The sequence below is a fragment of the Rana temporaria genome, chromosome 8, assembly GCF_905171775.1.
Source record: "Rana temporaria chromosome 8, aRanTem1.1, whole genome shotgun sequence".
Classification (NCBI taxonomy): Eukaryota; Metazoa; Chordata; class Amphibia; order Anura; family Ranidae; genus Rana; species Rana temporaria.
The window spans coordinates 55,925,236-55,946,343 of record NC_053496.1 but is presented as its reverse complement, the minus strand read 5'-3'; the positions used below and the strand labels follow the sequence as shown (position 1 = coordinate 55,946,343).

The following is a 21,108-nucleotide window of genomic DNA, read 5'->3' as shown; positions in this document are numbered from 1 at the left end:
AATGACTGTGATACTCAGCTCCTTCTAGACATTTACTGGTGTGGTTACAAACATGGTGAAGTCAAGAGAATGGTCCGGGAAGACAAGAGAAGAGGTGATTACTCTTCACAGGAAGGGCAATGGCTATAAGAAGATTGCAAAGATGTTAAACATACCAAGAGACACCATAGGAAGCATCATTCGCAAATTCAAGGCAAAGGGCACTGTTGAAACGCTACCTGGTCGTGGCAGAAAGAAGATGCTGACTTCGACTGCTGTGCGCTACCTGAAGCGTAGAGTGGAGAAAAGTCCCCTTGTGACTGCTGAGGAACTGAGAAAAGATTTGTCAGATGTGAGTACTGAAGTTTCTGCTCAGACAATACGGCGCACACTGCGTAATGAAGGCCTCCATGCCAGATCTCCCAGGCGCACCCCCTTGCTGTCTCCAAAGAATAAGAAGAGTCGACTGCAGTATGCAAAAATCATGTGGACAAACCACAGAAGTTTGGGGATTGTGTTCTGTGGACTGATGAAACAAAATTAGAAGTTTTTGGGCCTATGGATAAACGCTATGTTTGGAGGAGGAAGAACAAGGCCTATGATGAAAAGAACACCTTGCCTACTGTGAAGCATGGCGGGGGGTCAATCATGCTTTGGGGCTGTTTTGCTTCTGCAGGTACAGGGAAGCTTCAGCGTGTGCAAGGTACCATGATTTCTCTTCAGTACCCGGAGATATTGGATGACAATGTGATGCAGTCCGTCACAAACCTGAGGCTTGGGAGACGTTGGACCTTTCAACAGGACAATGATCCCAAGCATACCTCCAAGTCCACTAGAGCATGGTTGCAGATTAAAGGCTGTAACATTTTGGAGTGGCCATCGCAGTCACCAGACTTAAATCCGATTGAGAACCTCTGGTGGGACTTAAAGAAAGCAGTTGCAGTGCGCAAGCCTAAGAATGTGACTGAACTGGAGGCTTTTGCCCATGACGAATGGGCGAAGATACCCGTAGATCGTTGCAAGACACTTGTGTCAAGCTATGCTTCAAGTTTAAAAGCTGTTATAACTGTAAAAGGATGTTGTACTAAGTACTAAGATTGAATGTCACTTGGGGGTTGAATAAAACTGATAATGATGTGAGCACAGAAAAGACATTTGTGGTCATTTCATTATAAATGTTATGTTATATTTGTCTGACCTACACGTGCCTCTTTGATTTAATTGTAAGCAGGATGACTGAATGATCAAAATCAATGTCAAACTGGGCAAAACAATCAATTTCAGTGGGGGTTGAATAATTTTGAACACAACTGTATCTGCCTGGAATTTGAATTTAAATGCAATTTGTTTTTCTCTGTGTATTTTTTTTAAATTATATTTAGAACTAAAAAAAAAAAAAAAAAATGTTCGTCCTGAAAATAGTGCTCACTGGTTCCTCTTGATACGTCTATGTCAATAATGAGTCCTGCATTGGCGTTGAGGTTAGCAGGAGGAACCAATGAGAAATGTGCAAGGGACCCAGGAGATCGGCACTCCTGGAAGTATCAGTTTTCAAAGGGTTTCATAGGACAATTCTCCGGATTGTAGCAGCGTATGGTGGCATGACCAGTTGGGAAGAGGTGAGTATTTACAATCTTCTCCTACAGGAAAAATGGCTTTTACTATTTGTTTCTTCACAGGCTCATTTTAAAGACATTTTGTATTTATGTGTGTGTGTGTGTGTGTGTGTGTGTGTGTGTGTGTGTGTGTGTATATAGATAGATACACTGTCCTGAAAGAAAATCTCTAGATATGGTATAATTGCGTATCAGAACATTGCTGGGTTTCCTGGCTCTGATACTATGTAAATTAGCAGCACTTTTGCTCCACACATGCTGACAGATTAAGGCTTCATTAGCGTGAGGCAGGGAGCTGTGTTTCCAGAGGCTGGTTATAGCTCTGACCTCTTACAGCGGATAAGGGGCAGTAAAACAGATATGACAGTCTCCACTGATTTCTATGGATGAACAGGCCTGTCATTTATTTATTTTAGAGGTTAATGTAGGCACATACTTTAAATCAGTAGTCGGAAAATACAAAAAAGTGCCTCCTGGTGTCTGCCTGCAAGGGACTTCTTATTTCAACCATTTACAGTATGGGAAAATTAGTTATTTTATCCCCTGCAGATTTTGTAAGTTTGCCCACTTACAAAGAAATGAAGGGTCTACTCTATAATATATAATCATAGGTGTTTGTGTTTTAAATGATAGAGACGGAATGAATATATATTCATTTTCCGTATATACTCGAGTATAAGCCGACCCGAATACAAGCCTATAAAGCCTCGTACACACGTTGGGTTAACCAGAGGACAACGGTCTGAAGGACAGTTGTCCTAGGTTAACCGATGAAGCTGACTGATGGTCCGTCACGCCTACACACCATCGGTTAAAAAAACGATCGTGTCAGAACACGGTGACGTAAAACACAACGACGTGCTGAAAAAAACGAAGTTCAATGCTTCCAAGCATGCGTCGACTTGATTCTGAGCATGCGTGGATTTTTAACCGATGGTTGTGCCTACTAAGGATCGGTTTTGACCTATCGGTTACCAATCCATAGGTTAATTTTAAAGCAAGTTGTGTTTTTTTTTAACCTATGGGGCCCACACACAATCGGTTTTGACCGATGAAAACAGTCCTTCAGACCGTTGTCCGCTGGTTAACCTATCGTGTGTACGAGGCCTAAGCCGAGGCACCTAATTTTACCACAAAAAACTGGGAAAACTTATTGACTCGAGTATAAACATAGGGCAGGGTTAGACAAATTTGCTTGGAATCTAGGAGCCAGCTAAAAAAGTTAAAAGCCAGAAAACGCGCCCCGTCCCGCCGAGCTTGAGCGCAGAAGCGAACGCATACGTGAGTAGCGCCCGCATATGTAAACGGTGTTAGAGTTTAAGGCACCGTTATAATCCCCTCATTTTTCACAACCCTATATGTAAACATTTTTTAAACCACACATGTGAGGTATCACCGCGATTGGTAGAGCGAGAGCAATAATTCTAGCCCTAGACCTCCTCTGTGACTGAAAACATGCAGCCTGAGAAAACAAATGCAGCCACCATGTTTGAGGTGAAATTAATAGCCTGGGTTGTTTTGGAGTTTTGATTTCTTTTTGCATGGTTATTTTGAATAAAGCACAAGTGCAACAAACTATAGAAACCAATGCAAATTTACTTTATTGGAGTCCAGCCAGTACAATATCAATTCTGATTGGTTTCTATAGGTAGTGTAACATTTAAACAGCTCCTCAAACCTTACATGGGTTTTAGTCTCATTTGCACTCCTTGTTGCTCCGCGTTTATATTAAATTGTAAAATTTAAAGGGATCCCGTACTTTAAAAAATAAAAAGGCTGAACTGTAGACCCCATTCTAATGCCGCGTACACACAACCGTCTTTCATGACGAGAAAAATTAAAATGTTTTAATTGGTCGTTAAAAACGGCCATGTGTGGGCTCCAGAGCATTTTTCTCGACGTGAAAAATGGGCATTAAAAATTTAGAACATGCTCTATTTTTTTTCTCGTCATTTTTCACTTCGTAGTTTTTCTCGTCGTGAAAACCGGTCATGTGTAGGCTTTAACGACGGGGGAAAAAAATGCGCATGCTCAGAAGCAAGTTATGAGAAGTTATGAAATATGCATAATCAGCCCAAAGGGTGGTGCCATTCGAATGGAACTTCCGCTTTATAGTGCCGTGGTACGTGTTGTACGTCACCACGCTTTGCTCGAGCATTTTTTTTTCACAATCTTGTGTATGCAAGACAGGCTTGATAAAAATCACGTTGAGAAAACTGTTTTTTCCTATGACATGAAAAATGGTCGTGTGTATGCGGCTTTAGAATAATAGTTGCCTGGCTGCCTCTGGCTTCAATACTTTTAGACAAAGACCTTAAACAAGCATGAAGATAAAGTCAGCATAAAGCCAGAAACCATGAGCTGTACCATTGTTCCGGGTTGGGTATAGAAGTGAGATCCGCAATGCCAGCCTTTACATATTCTCTCAGTGCACCTTTTCTTTAAATTACCATATTTGCCGGTGTATAAGACGACCCCCTAATTTTACAGTTTTTTAAGATTTTTTGCCTGTACTCACCGTATAAGACGGCCCCCCTTCCGAGGCTTTCGATGCTTCATATTTCTTCCTTCTGAAGCTGTATATTCTTCTTCATTCTTGCTGGAGCTGGAGCTAATCACGGCGAGCAAAGTATTCTATTAATAAATACAAAGCCTGCTTGGATTGGCAGAGGCTGTAACATCATCAGCCCACGCCTCTCTGACTCTCAAAGCCAATCTGAGCAGGCTACTGTATGTAGCCTGTTTGGATTGGCAGAGGTTGTTTCTCCAATCCGAGCAGGCTCTGTATTCATTTGAATATGTCTCTCACCGGGATTGGCTAAGCGGTAGCTACATAGAGTATTACTGCACATCCAGCAGGCATCCAAGCTGCTGACCCGGCGTGTAAGACGACCCCTGCTTTTTGGCCAGTTTTTTTAAGTGTAAAAGGTAGTCTTATACGCCAGCAAATACAGTATGCAGCCAGATGCAAATTGGAGGCTTTCTATAATCCCTAATGACAACTAAAAGGTAGGTATCGTCCACAGTAGAATATTGCAATGAAATATTAAATGGAGTCATCTTCTTAGTGTAGCGCCCCCTTACTTTCAGTATGGGCACTACGCTAAAGTTAGTGGGGAATGGGAGAGTTACTTTGCTCCCATTCAAAATGTGATAAAATTGGGACTTCTGTCATTCCAGAAACGTCCACTGGGTCAGTCTGTGCTCCAGGGATGCAATACCATCCCTGGCCAGCAGTTGGCACCAGAGGGGTTCTGGCAGAGCAACTTTCCCCAGCAGCCAATCAGAGACGTTTCTCCCTCGCAAGGCATGCTGGGGAGGGGTATATCTGGCACAGGTGTCATGTGCTAACCAAGTTTCGCGGGGTCCCGGTTCCAGGTGCGGCATCCACCTTTAGGGTGTGCGCGCATCCATGGACCCTGCCAGCGAGGCCCACCAGGCCAGAATTGCAGTTTACCTAAACCCTCATCCTGAGGTAAAAAGAGACTCCAGTGACTTACTGGATTCCCGGTTCTATTGAAAGGATCCCAGGCTGGGTGCCGTTCGATTGGGGGGTCGGCTTGAGGAGAACCCAGTGGCAGGTTGTCCAACAGGGCTTGAACGAACCAATCGGGGATCTAGTGACCGGAATGCTGGTACGTTTTGCGGTCATCCGGTGACCTATACTAAAACCTACTGGGAGGATTCGCTCCATTTATCCATCTAGCTCACCTAAAGTAATCGGCCTGTGGCAGAGGCCCTAGAGCCAGGCCTGTGAGAGAGATCTGTTCCTCCCAGAAAATCCTAAGTGACACTTCAGCTGCCAGGCTTGTGAGAGGGGTCTGTCCGGGGGCACTTTACCCATTCCAACTAGAGAGGTGACGAATAACAGTTTGATACTCTATTGAGCAAGTACTGCTCAATTATTATCCGGGCCTGACACGGCAAGGTTCTCCCTTATCTTCATCAACCTGCTCTTCCCACTCAATGTTGATGTTGGCCGTGTTTGGCCTGGAATAAAGCATTGGAAAACTCTTTATTCACTGTCTGGACCTTCGCTCACTGCTTTGTTATCCAACTGCACCCATACACCACATTAAGGTAACTCAATATGCCGATCCCAATAACAAATCAGCGGCTCCTTCGGGGGTAGCGCTACATTAGTTTGCTAATAAATTGCTTGCTGAGCTTTTTGGTTAAGCCTTGGTTAATTCTGCATCTTGTTTGGTATCGTTTTATTCTTCTTGGCTTCTCACTTTCATTATTTTTCCATCCTCCAAAATGTTTACTTTTTCATTTTTATCTCTTCTCTGTTTCAGCCCTCTGCAGATTTAATATGTGCACGTTTTACTTTTACAGGCTTGCGTTTATGGGATTGCAGCTATTTTATGGTCAACGGCGAAGTTCAATTTCCCTGCTAATCACAAGCTAGCGCTGCCGAAAAAACTCAAACGGTTTCTACTGCAGATGGCAAAGAAAGACTCTGAAGAGAGACCAGGTTTAGACGAAGCCTTGCAGGTAATTGCACAAAGATATGCGTGCATTCAATTACACGTTACAAAGCCTTGAAGGAGTAGACACGGCATCCACAGGGCAACTCGTGTCAAGTAAAGGAAACTGCTTGCTGCCAGATGAAGATGTGGAAAATCACTGTTTATTCCCCTTGTGCTTGGAGTTTGAGGAAGTTCTATGTTGGTCTGTTTTAAGTCAATTTTCCTCCCTTACTATATCTCTATATGGGGTTTCTACTTCACCAACAGATTTCTTTGATCTAGCAGGGAGCGAAAATAGAAGGCACACAAGCTGGAAGTACGAAGCGATGTTATTGCTCAGACTTCTAGGAGCTTTATCTTGACATAGAAGGCACATAAGTCGTATAATTGCATTACACTTACCTCCCGCTTATCCATTCCTGAAGATTTTTCATGAAGCACTTTTATTGAGACTACAGTGTCCTCTATTCTGGGGATTTAGAAGTGTTCCTTCTTTTTTAAGCTCCAGACTAGAAATCTATTGCATATTATTAGATTCCATTAGTTACTGGTCTGTGCGTGCTCAATGCATTCACAGAATGATCATTAATCAATGGGAGTGATTTCTATAACGTCTGATACAAAGTAACAGAAGACAAATGTGGACGTTATGTAAACGCATGGCTGCCCGCATAGCCAATTACAAAAAAAATAAAATGCATGATTATATGTCTAATCTATGGTAGGTCAACTGCATAAAAAAAAGAAAAACATTGAAAAAAATACAATTAAAATATTTTCTGTTGGAGCCAGACATTGCAATTATAATTATATTGATAGTAAGAGATTTGTATCGCATATAGCAAGAGAAGTAGGCTAGGATTTTTAGCTTTACAGACCAAACACACGTTAAAAAAAGAATCCCTAGTAGAGCCTCTCCAAAAATATCAGCTGGTTCCTTCCCCAAGTTTATTATTCAAAAATATTACCAGTCTTCCCTCAAAGGCAGTACAGAATTCCAGCTTCTAAAATTTTAGTTACATAGTTAGTCAGGTTGAAAAAAGACAAAAGTCCGTCAAGTTTAACCAAAGATAAATACCCAATTCTATACCCACAGTTGATCCAGACAAAGGCAAAATACAATTTTGCTACAGCAGGGGAGAAAATTATTTCCTGATCCCCTGAGAGGCAATCAGATTTTTCCCTGGATCGACTTTACCTATAAATGTTAGTACTCCGTTATATTATGTACATTTAGGAAAGTATCCAGGCCTTTTTTAAAGCAATCGACTGAGCTGGCCAGAACCACCTCTGGAGGGAGTCTATTCCACATTTTCACAGCTCTTACTGTGAAGAAATCTTTCCTTATTTGGAGATAACATCTTTTTTCCTCTAGACATAAAGAGTGCCCCCTTGTCCTCTGTGATGACCTTAAAGTGAATAACTCAACAACAAGTTCACGATATTGACCACTTATGTATTTGTACATGTTGATTATATCTCCCCTTAATCTCCTCTTCTCAAGAGGGAATAAATTAATTTCCTATAATCTTTCCTCATAGCTGAGCTCCTCCATGCCTCTTATCAGTTTGGTTGCCCTTCTATGCACTTTCTCCAGTTCCCCGATATCCTTTTTTGAGAATTGGTGCCCAAAACTGAACTGCATATTCCAGATGAGGTCTTACTAATAATTTGAACAGGGGCAACATTTTCTCTCTCTCTCTCTCTCTCTGCTATCATTGAGCTTATAAAGATCTACCAAAACCCCCATATCCTTTACCACCATTGATCCCCCCAGTTGTACTCCCCCTAGTATGTATGATGCATGCTTATTCTTGGCCCCCAAGTGCATAACTTTACATTTATCAACATTAAACCTCACTTGCCACTTAGTTGCCCAATTAGACAGAGCATTGAAGTTGACTTGTAAGTTGAAGACATCCTGTAAGGACGTTATTCCACTGCATAGCTTGCTGTCATCTGCAAAGACAGAAATTATACTTTTGATCCCAGACCCAATATCATTTATACAGATATTATAAAGTAAGGGTCCCAGCACTGAACCTTGGGGTACACCACTGATAACCTTAGGCCATTCAGAGTACGAGTCATTAACCACGACTCTCTGAATTCTGTGTAATCTTCCTATGCTGGATCCAGCAGCCCTTCCTATAACATACTAAGAGCCTCATCTTTATTAAAAGCTCTTTAGAGCTCTGTAGTCTGACCGGGAAAAGAGTGGGCGATTTCTCTGGCATTCGGGTTTTTGCACAGGTACCTGAAGTGCTTAAAGAGTATTTCCACCAGACTGATGGCATACTCATTCTAAATGGGAATGTCTAGTTCCTTATTTATCAGCTGATGCACTTTGAGTTGTAATGAGGAAAGCTTTAGAAGTGGTTAAACCTTGGGGGGTATCTTGCCAAAACCTAAATTTTGAATCCAGGAGGTGACTAAAATCCTACTTTTATCTTGGTGTAGACTTCTGGCAATATCGGTGATCCAGTCACACAAGAAATTACATTTTTGGAGGCGTTCCGTACACAACTGTGTACAAAATGTCTCCAGATTGCCATTGTGAGTTGAATTTTACAAAACTCATAGTGCTGCAGATTGAAAAGAAAGGTAATTTTAAATAATAATAAATTACAACATGGCTTGTGTAGCAACTGTATATGATATATGGTTTGTATTTTCTTTAAAAAATAAAAATAAATTCCACTTTAGGTGTCTGCCTCCTTCTGGAGCCTTTTATCTGAAACCCCACCACAGTCTGGGCTTAACATGCACCCCATCCATGACCGCACTTAGGGCCATCCAAGGCTTTTTGCCATGTGATGTATTCATTGTACATTTAAAGTGTAAGCTTAGAAAGCAGCCTAATAAATATAAGAATATTTTTATGTGTCTAATAATGTACTTCACTTTGCATTTTCTCCTCATAACGATAAACAAATTATGGTCCTGTGATTGCGGTTGATATGTATATATATATTGTTGTACTTTTTTTAATGCAGTTACATTTAATATTTCAATATTCAAAGATTCATGTTGGTTTTCAGATTTGCAGAAAATATCTACTCCAAAAGAATCTGGATAGTAAGGCAATATGGTCACACTTAATCGGCTTTACAGAACAGGTAAGTGGTTTCGTTCAAACAAGCTAAGGTTTCCCCTATGTGCTCATAAAGGTTGAATTAATGAAAAGTAAAACATGCATTATTGCTCAAAGATCAGCTCATAGATCAGTAGTGGGTGCAATGCCAGGCTCCTGCAGATGGTCAGGATAGCTGTCTACCCCTTTCTTCCGATATTGGCAGGCAGTTTCTTGAGAGCAGGAAGGATCCCCTGCCCACTGTCACCGGAGGGGTGGGGGGGTTCATGCTAAATATGTTGCATGTTACACCCTTTAAAGCGGGTCTCCGCCGAAAAAAAAAAATATTTAAAAGCCAGCCGCTACAAATACTGCAGCGGCTGACTTTTAATATTAGGACACTTGCCTGTCCTGGAGTCCAGCGCCGTCGGCAGGATAGCAGTCCTGCGCCGTCGGCAGCAGAGGACGTCATTCTGCTGCCCCCACCACTATCCTCGTGAGGAAATCGGGAAGTGAAGCATTGCGGCTTTACTGCCCAGTTCCCTACGGCGCATGCGCGAGTCGCGCTGCACCGTGCTCACTGGTCCCCGCTGTGTTCTGGGACCTGTGTGTTTCCCAGAACACAACGGGGGGGGGGAGGGATCTGACGTCCTGCTCGTAGTCTACCCGCAGACTGTGTGGTGGGAAGTGGGTGCAAATACCTAACTCTTGGACAGGTATCTGCACCCCCCTCCCCCCTGAAAGGTGTCAAATGTGACATCGGAGGGGGAGAGGGTTCCGACTACCTCTCAGATTTACAGCGACTGCCCTTTCAGTGCAATTTCAAGTACACTTGCAGTGTAAAGTGGATTTGCCTTTGGTAAATAACCCCCATTATCCTTTAAGCTGGTCACAATTGTTACAGCCAGATTTTACAACATTTAAGGCCTTGTGCACACAGGGTGTCTCTTTAGCTCCTCTCTGAATGCCTTTTTCCTGGCAGGAGAAAAGCTGTTGAAAAAATGTAGTAAAAGCCACGCTATTCCACATGCATTTGGGTGTGTTTAGTCACATCAAGCATTTGAGCATTATTGGATTCCATTGGAATGCATTAATGCCCAAACACTCGACACGTCTAGCGATGTTTTCACAAGTTTAGTCGTGTCCAGCTTTTTTTTTTCTGTTCTTCAGCTTAAACTTGCCTTTTGTTTTTTCAGCCTGTAAACGTCTGTGTGCATGGACACATAGGTGTTGACTTACTAAAAGCAAAAAGACTGTGCACTTTGCAAGTGCAGTTGCATTAACTTTCCTTAGTAAATGTCAATGTGTTGAAGCTTCACTTTCTAAGGAATACCCGATCAGGTGCAAGGGAAATGAAAAAAAAAAAAAAAACTTTTTTCTTGCACATGATTGGATGATGGAAATCAGTAGAGTTTTACCACATTCAGTAAGCTCTGGGGGAAAATTGGTGCAATTGTACTTGCAAAGTGCACAGTCTATTTACCCCAAAGAATTACAAGGAGGTGCTTTTACAGGCTGCAAAAAAAGCTGTCTTTTAAGCCCAGTGTGCAGGAGGCTTAAAGTGTGTTCTGGCGGAAGAGTCTACCAGTCCGTACACAAAGCCATAGTGGCAGAGATTACTGCACTAACACCACTTAGGCCAGCCATAAGCGCTTTGAATCTCGGCCGGCTCAGCTGAAACCATCTGGGATTCGAACCATTAATGGGCAAGCCTAATGTACTAAGTTGATTTATCACAAGCGGCTGCTATAGCTGCAAGCGATTATCACTATCATCTCCTGGCGGGGGCGGCTTCCCCCACACTCCACCAGGAGAAGACAGTTGATTGGCATGATGGATTCCCCTGTCCACACTGTCTGTCTGTGTTGATGGGGGAATTGTGCGAAATTTGCACCGTGTATGGCTGGCCTTGGTTAGTACAGCGATCTGTAGTGCCACTGGGTTAAAGGAGAAAAAAGCAACTTACCATGTACATAGTAAATCACATTTTACCAAGCATGATGACTTTGAGGCTGCCCGTAGATGGGTAGACCTCTCGGGCAGCAGTGAAAGATCCTTCAATTGTTTTTCTAAGGACAGAATAAGCTGCAGTGTTCATCAGTCTTTGCTCATTAATAAAACTTTCTCTTCAATACAAAAAGGATCAAAGATGCTGACCTAAAATTCAGAAGGTTATAAATCTGTTTTTGCATTTAGATCATGCAAGCTCGTCCAGCTTCTGAGATATCTGCCTCTCACGTGTCAGAACCTTCATCAGGTATTGTATAAAGTGGAAGCCATTTGTTCCTCATATCCTAAAGAGAGCATAACTCAAGACAAAAGTCACCAGTAAACCTAATGTCAAGTTGTATTTCCATTTGTTGTTTAACCACTTCAGCCCCAGAGGATTTGGCTTTTTGCGATTCGGCACTGCGTCGCTTTAACTGACAATTGCGTAGTCGTGCTCCAGAATAGAGCTTTCTTTTGGTGGTATTTGATCACCTCTGCGGTTTTTATTTTTTGCGCTATAAACAAAAATAGAGCAACAATTTGGAAAAAAAAAACAATTTTTTTTGCTAATATAAATATCCCCAAAAAATATATACCGTATTTATCGGCGTATAACACGCACAGTTGTATAACACGCACCCTAACTTTAAGAGGGAAGTTTCAGGAAAAAAACTTTCCACACCTCCTGCGTATAACACGCAGCCACAGTTTACACTCTATTTTCAGGGTAAAAAAGTGAGTGTTATACGCCAATAAATACAGTACTTTTTTTTTTTTTTTCCTCAGTTTAGGCCGATATATATTCTTCTACATATTTTTGGTTAAAAAAACTGCAATAAGCGTATGTTGATTGGTTTGCACTAAAATTATAGCGTCTACAAAATAGGGGATAGTTTTATGGCATTTTTATTAAAGCGAAGGTTCACCCTAAAAAACATCTATTCACCATTACATCCAGCATACTTTGGATATGTAAAGTATGCTGGACTTTTTTTTTTTTCGGGGCACATACCGTTTAAAAGTTCTGTTTCACTCAGTTCGGGTTCTCTCTGCTACGGGGAATAGGCGTTCCTAGGCAGCGGAGTAGATGATTGATGTGCTGTTATGGCGCGTCACGCTTTCCGAAAATATCCGAGCTGGACTCGGCTCTGTACGGCGCCTGCCGTGTAGAGCTGACTGCGCAGGCGCCGTACAGAGCCGAGTCCAGCTCGGATATTTTCGGAAAGCGTGACGTGCCATAACAGCACATCAATCATCTACACCGCTGCCTAGGAACGCCTATTCCCCCGCAGCAAAGAGAACCCGGAAGTCGGATGAAAAATAACTTTTAAACGGTATGTGCCCCGAAAAAAAAAAAAGTCCAGCATACTTTACATATCCAAAGTATGCTGGATGTAATTGTATATAATTCTTTTAGGGTGAACCCCGCTTTAAAGTTTTTTTTTAAATTGGTAATGGCGACGATCAGCGATTTTTCTTTTTTTTTTTTTTATCGTGACTGCAACATTATAGGGGGCATAGCTGACACTTTTGATGCTATTTTGGGACCATTCACATTTATGCAGCGATCAGTTCTATAAAAATGCACTGATTACTGTATGAATGTGACTGGCAGTGAAGGGGTTAACCACTAGGGGACTAGGAAGGGGTTAAGTGTGTCCTAGGGAGTGATTCTAACTGTTGGGGGCGTGGCTTACTGTGACACGGCACTGATCGCTGCTCCCAAAGAGAGGGAGCAGACGATCAGTGTTGTGTCACTAGGCAGAACGGAGAGATGCCTTGTTTACACTTGCCTCTCCCTGTTTTGCACTCTGTGACCCGATCGTGGGACACCGGCGGACAACGGTCTCGGAGCGTCACTTTGCCCGGCCCTTTGCCCAGCCGTTTCCATTCTTCCGACGTATATCCTCGCGGTCGTCAAGAGGTTAAAGCCTAATTGAACGTTCAGTTAAAATCCCCTAAACACACACATGCACAATCGCACAATTTTGTGCATTCCTGAAATATGAGGAAATCGTGCTGCACTGTAGCAGATGTGTAGGGGTGCCATTCATTTTTAATGGTATCGCTACACAATGGCAAAATGCCCACATTTTCATGCACACAAAACCACATGGTGCCACAGTATCATGCAGTTCTATGTGGCTCCATTTAAAAAAAAAAAAAAAAACAGAAGCTTCTTTCCCCACGTTTCTGTGGGGCTGTCCTACGTATGTACAACACAGCCCGCATGAGTGTCTTATGCCGCGTACACACAACCGTTTTTTTTTTTTTTAAATGTCATTAAAGACGATCATGTGTAGGTTCCAGAGCATTTTTCACAACGTAAAAAATGGGCATTAAAAATTTAGAACATGCTCTAAATTTTCACAACAATTTTAACGTTGTCTTTTCTCTTTCGTTCATAGACGGACACAGCCTTCATTGACCTTAGGGTTATGCTTCTTCCTACCAGGGAAAGGATAACCCTAAGGTCAATGAAGGCTGTGTCCGTCTATGAACTCAGAGAAATGTGTCCGTCTATGAACGCTGTAAAAAATGGTCGTGTGTGGGCTTTAACGACGTGAAAAAAAGCGCATACCCAGAAGCAAGTTATGAGGCGGGAGCGCTCGTTCTGGTAAAACTAGCGTTCGTAATGGAGATAGCACATTCATCACGCGAATCGTATCTCACCAAACTTTTACTAACACAGAATCGGCAAAAGCAGCCCCAAGGGTGGCGCCATCCGAATGGAACTTCCCCTTTATAGTGCCGTCGTACGTGTTGTACGTCACCGCGCTTTGCTAGAGCATTTTTTTGCCACGATCGTGTGTAGACAAGGCCAGTTTAACAATAATCGGGTTGAAAAAAACGTTGTTTTTTTAGACCATTAAAAGTGGTCGGGTATACATGATTGTGTAGCAATCAGCCAGTAGGAAAGCCTGTTTCCTGCTAGCATGCTATGGAGAAGGACCTAGGCTCTCCTTGTGGTAGCAGTGGTCAAACCAATGCAGTTCAGCGGGCGCTGCCTTGCTGAATCGGATGTATAGTTCTGTAATTAACAAAGCTCTATTGTTTATTATTTATTATTATTATAATACAGGATTTATATAGTGCCAACAGTTTACGCAGCACTTTACAACTTGAGGGTAGACAGTACAAATACAATACACTTTTTAATACAGTAGGAATCAGAGGGCCCTGCTCCCTAGAGCTTACAATCTAAGCTCTAGTACTGACTGACCAAGGGGTGTGTGGGGCCTCTGCAGAGAGACCCCTGCTTCTCCTTGCAGTTGACAGGCTTGTAGCTATAATGCATATTTGATGAACGGTAGCGCTAATATCACGTGGTAGACAAAATTGCATACTATGGACGTTTTATTCTCCAGGCTTTCAGAAAATATTTAAATTGTCTTTGGAATTTTAACTAATTTTCAGGCCTAAAACTGACTTTTTATCATATGCAAAAAAAATGCAAAAATGGCTCTGCCATTGAAAGGGTTAAATGTAAGCCTCGGAAACTTACAATTAAGCTCCTAGCAACTTTTGGCTTCGATCACACAGTCTGCAACAGCGTGTGTGGTCCTTTGTGCCATGAGTAGGTCCTACAGCATGATATGTCTTAATGTGGGTCTCTATCTTTTCTGCCAACGAGTGTTATTTTTATTACAATGGTGCTCATTGCTTTTCTGAAAAGTTCAATGTCTAAATTGTTTTCTAAATCCTTTGTCATAGGTTTTGTGCCAGTTGCAACAAATAGTAAACTGATGGCAGTGAAAGGTCCGGTTCCACTGACTGATCTGCCAGCTGCCTTTACATCTCCGGCCACATACTTTAAACCTATTGTCATCATGCAGAACACAGATGTCAACAGGTATTCATTTACTTTCTTGCCTTTGCCTAGTGCATACAGCCAACTTCAGTGCTGTGTCAACATCGTAGTTTACAGAGAAACTCTTAAAGGGGTTGTAAAGGTACAATTTATTTATTTTTCCTGAATAGCTTCCTTTCCCTTAGTGCAGTCCTCCTTCACTTACCTTATCCATTTTGCTTTTAAATGTCCTAATTTCTTCTGAGAAATCCTCACTTCCTGTTCTTCTGTCTGTAACTCCACACAGTAATGCAAGGCTTTCTCCCTGGTGTGGAGTGTCGTGCTCGCCCCCTCCCTTTGACTACGGGAGACCCGGCACGCTCTCTACGTTGCAGATGGAGAAAGGAGCTGTGTATTAGTTGGCGTCCTGACTCTCCTGTAGCCCAAGGGAGGGGGCAAGCATGACACTCCACACCAGGGAGAAAGCCTCACATTACTGTGTGGAGTTACAGACAGAAGAACAGGAAGTGAGGATTTCTCAGAAGAAAAAAGGACATTTAACAGCAGTGGTGGAGGACTGCACTAAGGTAAAGGAAGCTATTTAGGAAAAAAAAATTGTACCTTTACAACCCATTTAAGCTTGCCATAGCCTGTTCATTTTTCTTTGTTCAGCCAGCAGCCTGGACGAAAGAAAAAAAAAACTAACCGGTTCCTCCATCCACAAAAAACGAGGTAGATGAAGGTATCCCTCCTGCAGAGACTTTGGGGTTGATTTACTAAAGGAAAATCCACTTTGCACTACAAGTGCATTGCATGTGCACATGGAAATGCAGTCGCTTTAGATCTGAGGGGAAGCTCTGCTAATTTTATCATCCAATCATATGCAAGCAAAAATTTTGTTTTTTATATTCCTTGCCTGTGCCTCTCGGATCTACAGCGACTGCACTTCCAAGTGCACTTGCAGTGCAAAGCGGATTTGCCTTTAGTAAATAAACTCCATTGTGTTCTTACAAGTGCACTCCAAAGCTGCCAGAAGACACTGGTCAGCAGCTGCAGCCGCTAATTGGGAAGATTCCTACATATTCCTTCGACATAAGTTGATCAAAAGATCACACTGCTCAACTCCGATTGAGACACAGCTGTAACAAAGTTTGCCTCTGTTACTTTTTTATTTTTATTCATTTCTTTTATGTCACATGTGTCAAACACAATGCCTGTGGGCCAAATACGGCCTTTCAGGCCATTTTATGTGGCCCTCACACCTCTCCTGCAGCCCTGGAACTCCCCTTTCTCCAGCTCCACCTTGTTTCAGCATTTGGCAGCAGAGAGGATGGAACTCCTGTGCAGCTGCAGCTCCCCTTTGTCTCCACCTCCCCTGGTCTCAGCATTCAGCTGACTCCAGCCCTTCTTTGGTCCTCCTCCCAGACCATGCACTTTCTGCTTCCCAGCTCCCCCCAGCTTCTTCCCGGCAGCAGCACAACGTAAGGGGGGTGCACTGTGATGGGGGGGCTCTTGACATCTGATGTAAGGGGGGGTGTGGGGTGCTCTGGACATCTAGTCTAATGCCGTGTACACACGATCAGGCCTTTTCCCGACCAAAAGCTTATCAGAATTCTGACAAATTCCATCGGAGTAAAATAAACCATGCTCTATATTTAAACTCCGATGGAATTCATCAGAATTTCCAATTGCATTTCTCCGATGGGGCATACACACGGTTGGAATTTCCGATGGAAAAAGTCTGTCTAACTTTTTCCATCGGAAATTCCGATCGTGTGTACGCGGCATAACCGATACAACTGGATCTTTGAGGGCAACCATAATGCTGATGCTTCCCGCTATGAAATTTATTTGGACACCCCTGATTTATGTGTTTAGTTCTAACTTCTCCAATGTGTATTCCAGCAATGAAGTTGTAAGTCAGAAATCATCCCCCAAAGAAAGCGTTATTGATAAAGATCTGGTTATTACGGAAGAGGATATTTGCGTGTCTGACATGGAGAGCCATAGAGATGAGGATAAAGAAGGTCAAATTAGCAAATCTTCCAGCAGAGCTTCAAGGACTTCCCATAATCGGCATTCCAGCCTGACCGAGTACCCCTCAGATCGCAAAGAAAATGTTCCCTCTGCAGCTTCTTCCATCTCCTCCAACTCTTCAACTCTGACCAACAGTCCGATTGTCAACAACTATCTCCTAAAACAAGACCCCAAGACGGGCAATCTCACCTTAGTACGAGTACATCTTAGTATTCCAGATCATATACCGAGTGTGTCTCTGGAGACCGAGCCTGTATCCCAGAGCATTAAGACACATAATTCCCCGGCATCGGAAGATAGCAAGAACAAGAACGATAGCGAGGAATATGAGAAATATGACAATGCTGTGGATATACTACCAACCTCCCAAAGAATACTTAATGGAAATGACCAAGAAAAAATACAGGAGAGCCAGCCAACTAAATCATTGCCTGTTGTAAATGGGGAGACCAGAAAAGCCACATCTACTCCACTGCAGAAGGTGATCCAACTCTTACATGATGAATTTGCATTTGATGGCTACTTAGAAAATGGCATTGAAGACACTGCAATGGGTATGTCATGTAAATAATTCTCTATACATTCCTAAAATGTTTTTGGTGTTAATCCACTTCACCATATATCCCTCTATGGGTTGTGGGAAAATAACATAATAAGTATATGTTGGAGTCAATGTGATAACTTCTGGGGTTAGTTGGCATTAAAGTACAACTATAAACAAAAGTTTAAAGCCTATGTTTAGTCAAAACAGTTTTTGATGGGAATCAGCACAAGGGACAGTACCTACAGTTATAGATAAATGTCCCTTGTCATGCTGGCTGTTTTAGTTGAAATCTGAAGTTCTCTGCCCTCCCCCTACCCCACATACAACGCATTTGTTACCTTCTCTGGTGCTGTGGAGGTTAATAGAGCTGAGGGACCTGTTAATTGATCCCAATAGATCTTCTAACCTTTGGTTGTGCTCAATAAACTTGTACTGGATTCGTCCCTGATTTGTGGCATTTTTTATCATCTATACCAGCCTTTCTCAACCTTTTCAACAAAGAGGAACCCTTGAAATAATTTTCCAGTCTCGGGGAACCCCTGCTAAAAATGACTATATCTACAACTCATGATACATTAGTATATCATTTTCGGTGGGAAGAATGCTCCTTACACTTGTGGTCAGATCAATGTTGTCAGTGGAAACTTATCTGAGAGGCAGAAATTGTTTAACCACTTGGCGCCCGCGCTATAGTTATTCACTGATCACAAATCCGAGTAAGGGGCCGGTCCTGGCCCCTTGCCACGTGATCAGCTGTCAGCCAATGACAGCTGATCACGTGATGTAAACAAAAGCCGGTAATCGTGTTTTTTTGTTTTTTTTTCTCACGCTCACGAAGTGAGGAGAGAAAAAAGCCGATCTTCGGCTTATGTGAAAGGGACATTGGTCCTGACGAGGAAAGAGGCACATCTGCCTCCTCTGTGCCACCAGTACCCCCTGCCAGTGCCACCTGCAAATGCCCACGAGTGCCACCTATCAATGCCCACCAGTGGTGCCCATTACTGCCACCCATCAGTGCCCATTACTGCCACCCATTAGTGCCCATTACTGCTACCCATCACTGCCAGCTATAAGTGCCACCTATCAATGCCGCCTTTTAGTGCCACTTCTCAGTGCCACCTATCAATGACCTTCAGTACCACCTCTGTGTCACCTCTCAGTGCCCACCAGTGCCGCCTTATGGGTGCAGCCCATCTGTGCCTATCAGTGCAGTGTGTGTGTATATATATATATATATATATATATATATATATATATATATATATATATTTTTTTTTTTTATTATTATTATTAATTTATTTTTAATCTGTATTTTTTATCTTTTTTTTTTAACAAAAAAAGTAAATAAAAACGCAGAGGTGATCAAATAACACCAAAAGAAAGCTCTATTTGTGGGGAAACAATGATAAAAATTTTATTTGGGTTGTATGACCGCGCAATTGTCATTCAAAGTGCGTCAGCGCTGACAGCTGAAAATTTGGTCTGGGCAGGAGGGGGGTTTAAGTGCCCAGTAAGGAAGTGGTTAAGGAACTCCTAGCAATCTCTGGAGAAACCTGAAGGTTCCATGGAACAGTGGTTGAGAAACCCTGGTTGATTCTCTTAGGACTGCTCCGGGGACCCCCAGGAACACCCCAGTTGATGGAGGGCAGCCTTCCAAAACTTGGAGATGAAACGCTTGCTCTTGTACATCTGGGTTCAGCACTCTACCAACACATTTATTGGAAAATAGATATTTCTGACATGGTTAGAAGATTTTTCACCTATTTAAAAAATATGATTTTTACAACAAAAAAAATTCTAGATTATCCACTGACAAGTCCATGTTTTGTTTTCTCCCATTTAGGGGAATATATTCTCGCCTTGAAAGGTCTTCAGCATGCTACGTTCTGCAGTGCAGTATGTGAGAAGTTCTGTGATCTCTATTGGGAAGACCGTCTTCTGGAAAACTTGTACAGGATTATCAATGGGAAATCCCCCCCTCCTAGCAGGTACACCTTTCTATGCTTCCATATCGAATAGCAGACCCATTCAAAACTCGTTATTTTGGGAACTTTCAGATTACAATCCAATTAGAATAGACCGTAGACAAATCGATAATTTAAATGAGTTGCAACTGGTTTTGGCAGTAAACAAATCTTTACAAAGGCAGCCAATGTAGATCCCAAAGACCTGAGAAATAAAAAAGTGTAAACCTGTTTTACAAATAACATGTGCATAGAATGCTTCCTTCATTATGCAAAGAGGAATGGGAGGGAGCAGAAAACGGGCCTCTGAAAAGGAAATCGTGCCTCTCCACTCATAAAGCTCTCGGGAGAATTCTGACGGTTGCTATTTGAGGAACTGAAAAAAAAACTTGTCTGAATGTCCTTTAGATGTGTACGTCTGCAAATCATTTTTAGAAAGCTTCAAGAGTTGTATAGTGTTCCACTACTCTTTGCCCCTCTTATATCTGGTGCATTGACTGCTGATTGCAATAAGTGGCCACACATTGCCATTGCTCTTTGAGCAGCCCATAGATTAGTCATTTTGTTCAACCCCCAGCAGGTTGAATGAAAATAAACTGGCTTGATTCCCCCATACATACAATCCATATGGATGGGGGAGTCCTCCCTTCCTCCCTGATGAGCTATTACAGTGATGGCGAACCTTGGCACCCCAGATGTTTTGGAACTACATTTCCCATGATGCTCAACTACACTGCACAGTGCATTAGCATCATGGGAAATGTAGTTCCAAAACTTCTGGGGTGCCAAGGTTCGCCATCACTGTTATAGCTCATCAGGGAGGAAGGGAGGACTCCCCCATCTATATGGATTGTGTGGATGGAGGAATCAAGACCGTTTTTTCAGAATACACCAATAAGCCATAGCCAGCGGCGCTGATCAAGCAGCAAAAATCCGACAGGGCAGTTGTACAGAAGTCGAATGGTAAATCACTTTCTGTACCACCAGCCTTGCCCGTACATGGATCAAAATTTGGCTGGTCCTGACTGAATTTCGATCCATGTATGGCCAGATTTATCCAATGCTGTTATGATTTGGATAGGAACTGCAATGCAGCCATGTTAAAAAATAAACATAAACGGCCCCCATTCACACCTGAGTGATTTTTATGTACCGTATTTATCTGCCTATAGCGTGCACCCCTAATCTAGACGTGAAATTCCTGCAAAAAAAAGTTTTATTACTTACAGTTTTGGTGTCTTGCCCGGCGTCCATCAGCAGCCTTGTCCGGTCCGGCGTCCGTCTGCGGCCTTCGTGGTGTCCTCCCTGCTTCTCCCGCGCTGTCTCTGAGCCGATCCCCCGCTTCCCGCGCTGTGTTTGAACGCCGCCGACATATACCGAGCGCAGTACACTCGGGCACGCTCGACTCCTCTCGGCTCTTCTCGCATAACCGCGAGGGGAGCCGAGCCTGGCCGAGTGTACCCGAGTGTACTGCGCTCGGTATATGTCGGCGGCGTTCAAACACAGTGCGGGAAGCGAGTATCGGCGTATATCGCGCACCCGCGATTTTGCCCTGATTTTAAGGGCAAAAAAGTGCGCGGTATACGCCGATATATACGGTATAAATCCCTAAGCATGACAATGCTCAGATAAGGATTCCTATTA

General features: G+C 42.8%; 1 protein-coding gene across 1 annotated transcript in view; it reads left to right on the top strand.

Annotated features, from left to right (window-relative positions):
• KNDC1 (kinase non-catalytic C-lobe domain containing 1) overlaps nucleotides 1-21,108 on the top strand; it is a 176,570-nt gene that overhangs the window by 85,870 nt on the left and 69,592 nt on the right. The window contains exons 10-15 of the mRNA XM_040361822.1: nucleotides 5,934-6,092; nucleotides 9,109-9,186; nucleotides 11,337-11,397; nucleotides 14,844-14,982; nucleotides 16,825-17,510; nucleotides 19,344-19,488. Coding sequence (XP_040217756.1) covers nucleotides 5,934-6,092; nucleotides 9,109-9,186; nucleotides 11,337-11,397; nucleotides 14,844-14,982; nucleotides 16,825-17,510; nucleotides 19,344-19,488 — 1,268 coding nt within the window. The remainder of the gene's footprint in view (nucleotides 1-5,933; nucleotides 6,093-9,108; nucleotides 9,187-11,336; nucleotides 11,398-14,843; nucleotides 14,983-16,824; nucleotides 17,511-19,343; nucleotides 19,489-21,108) is intronic.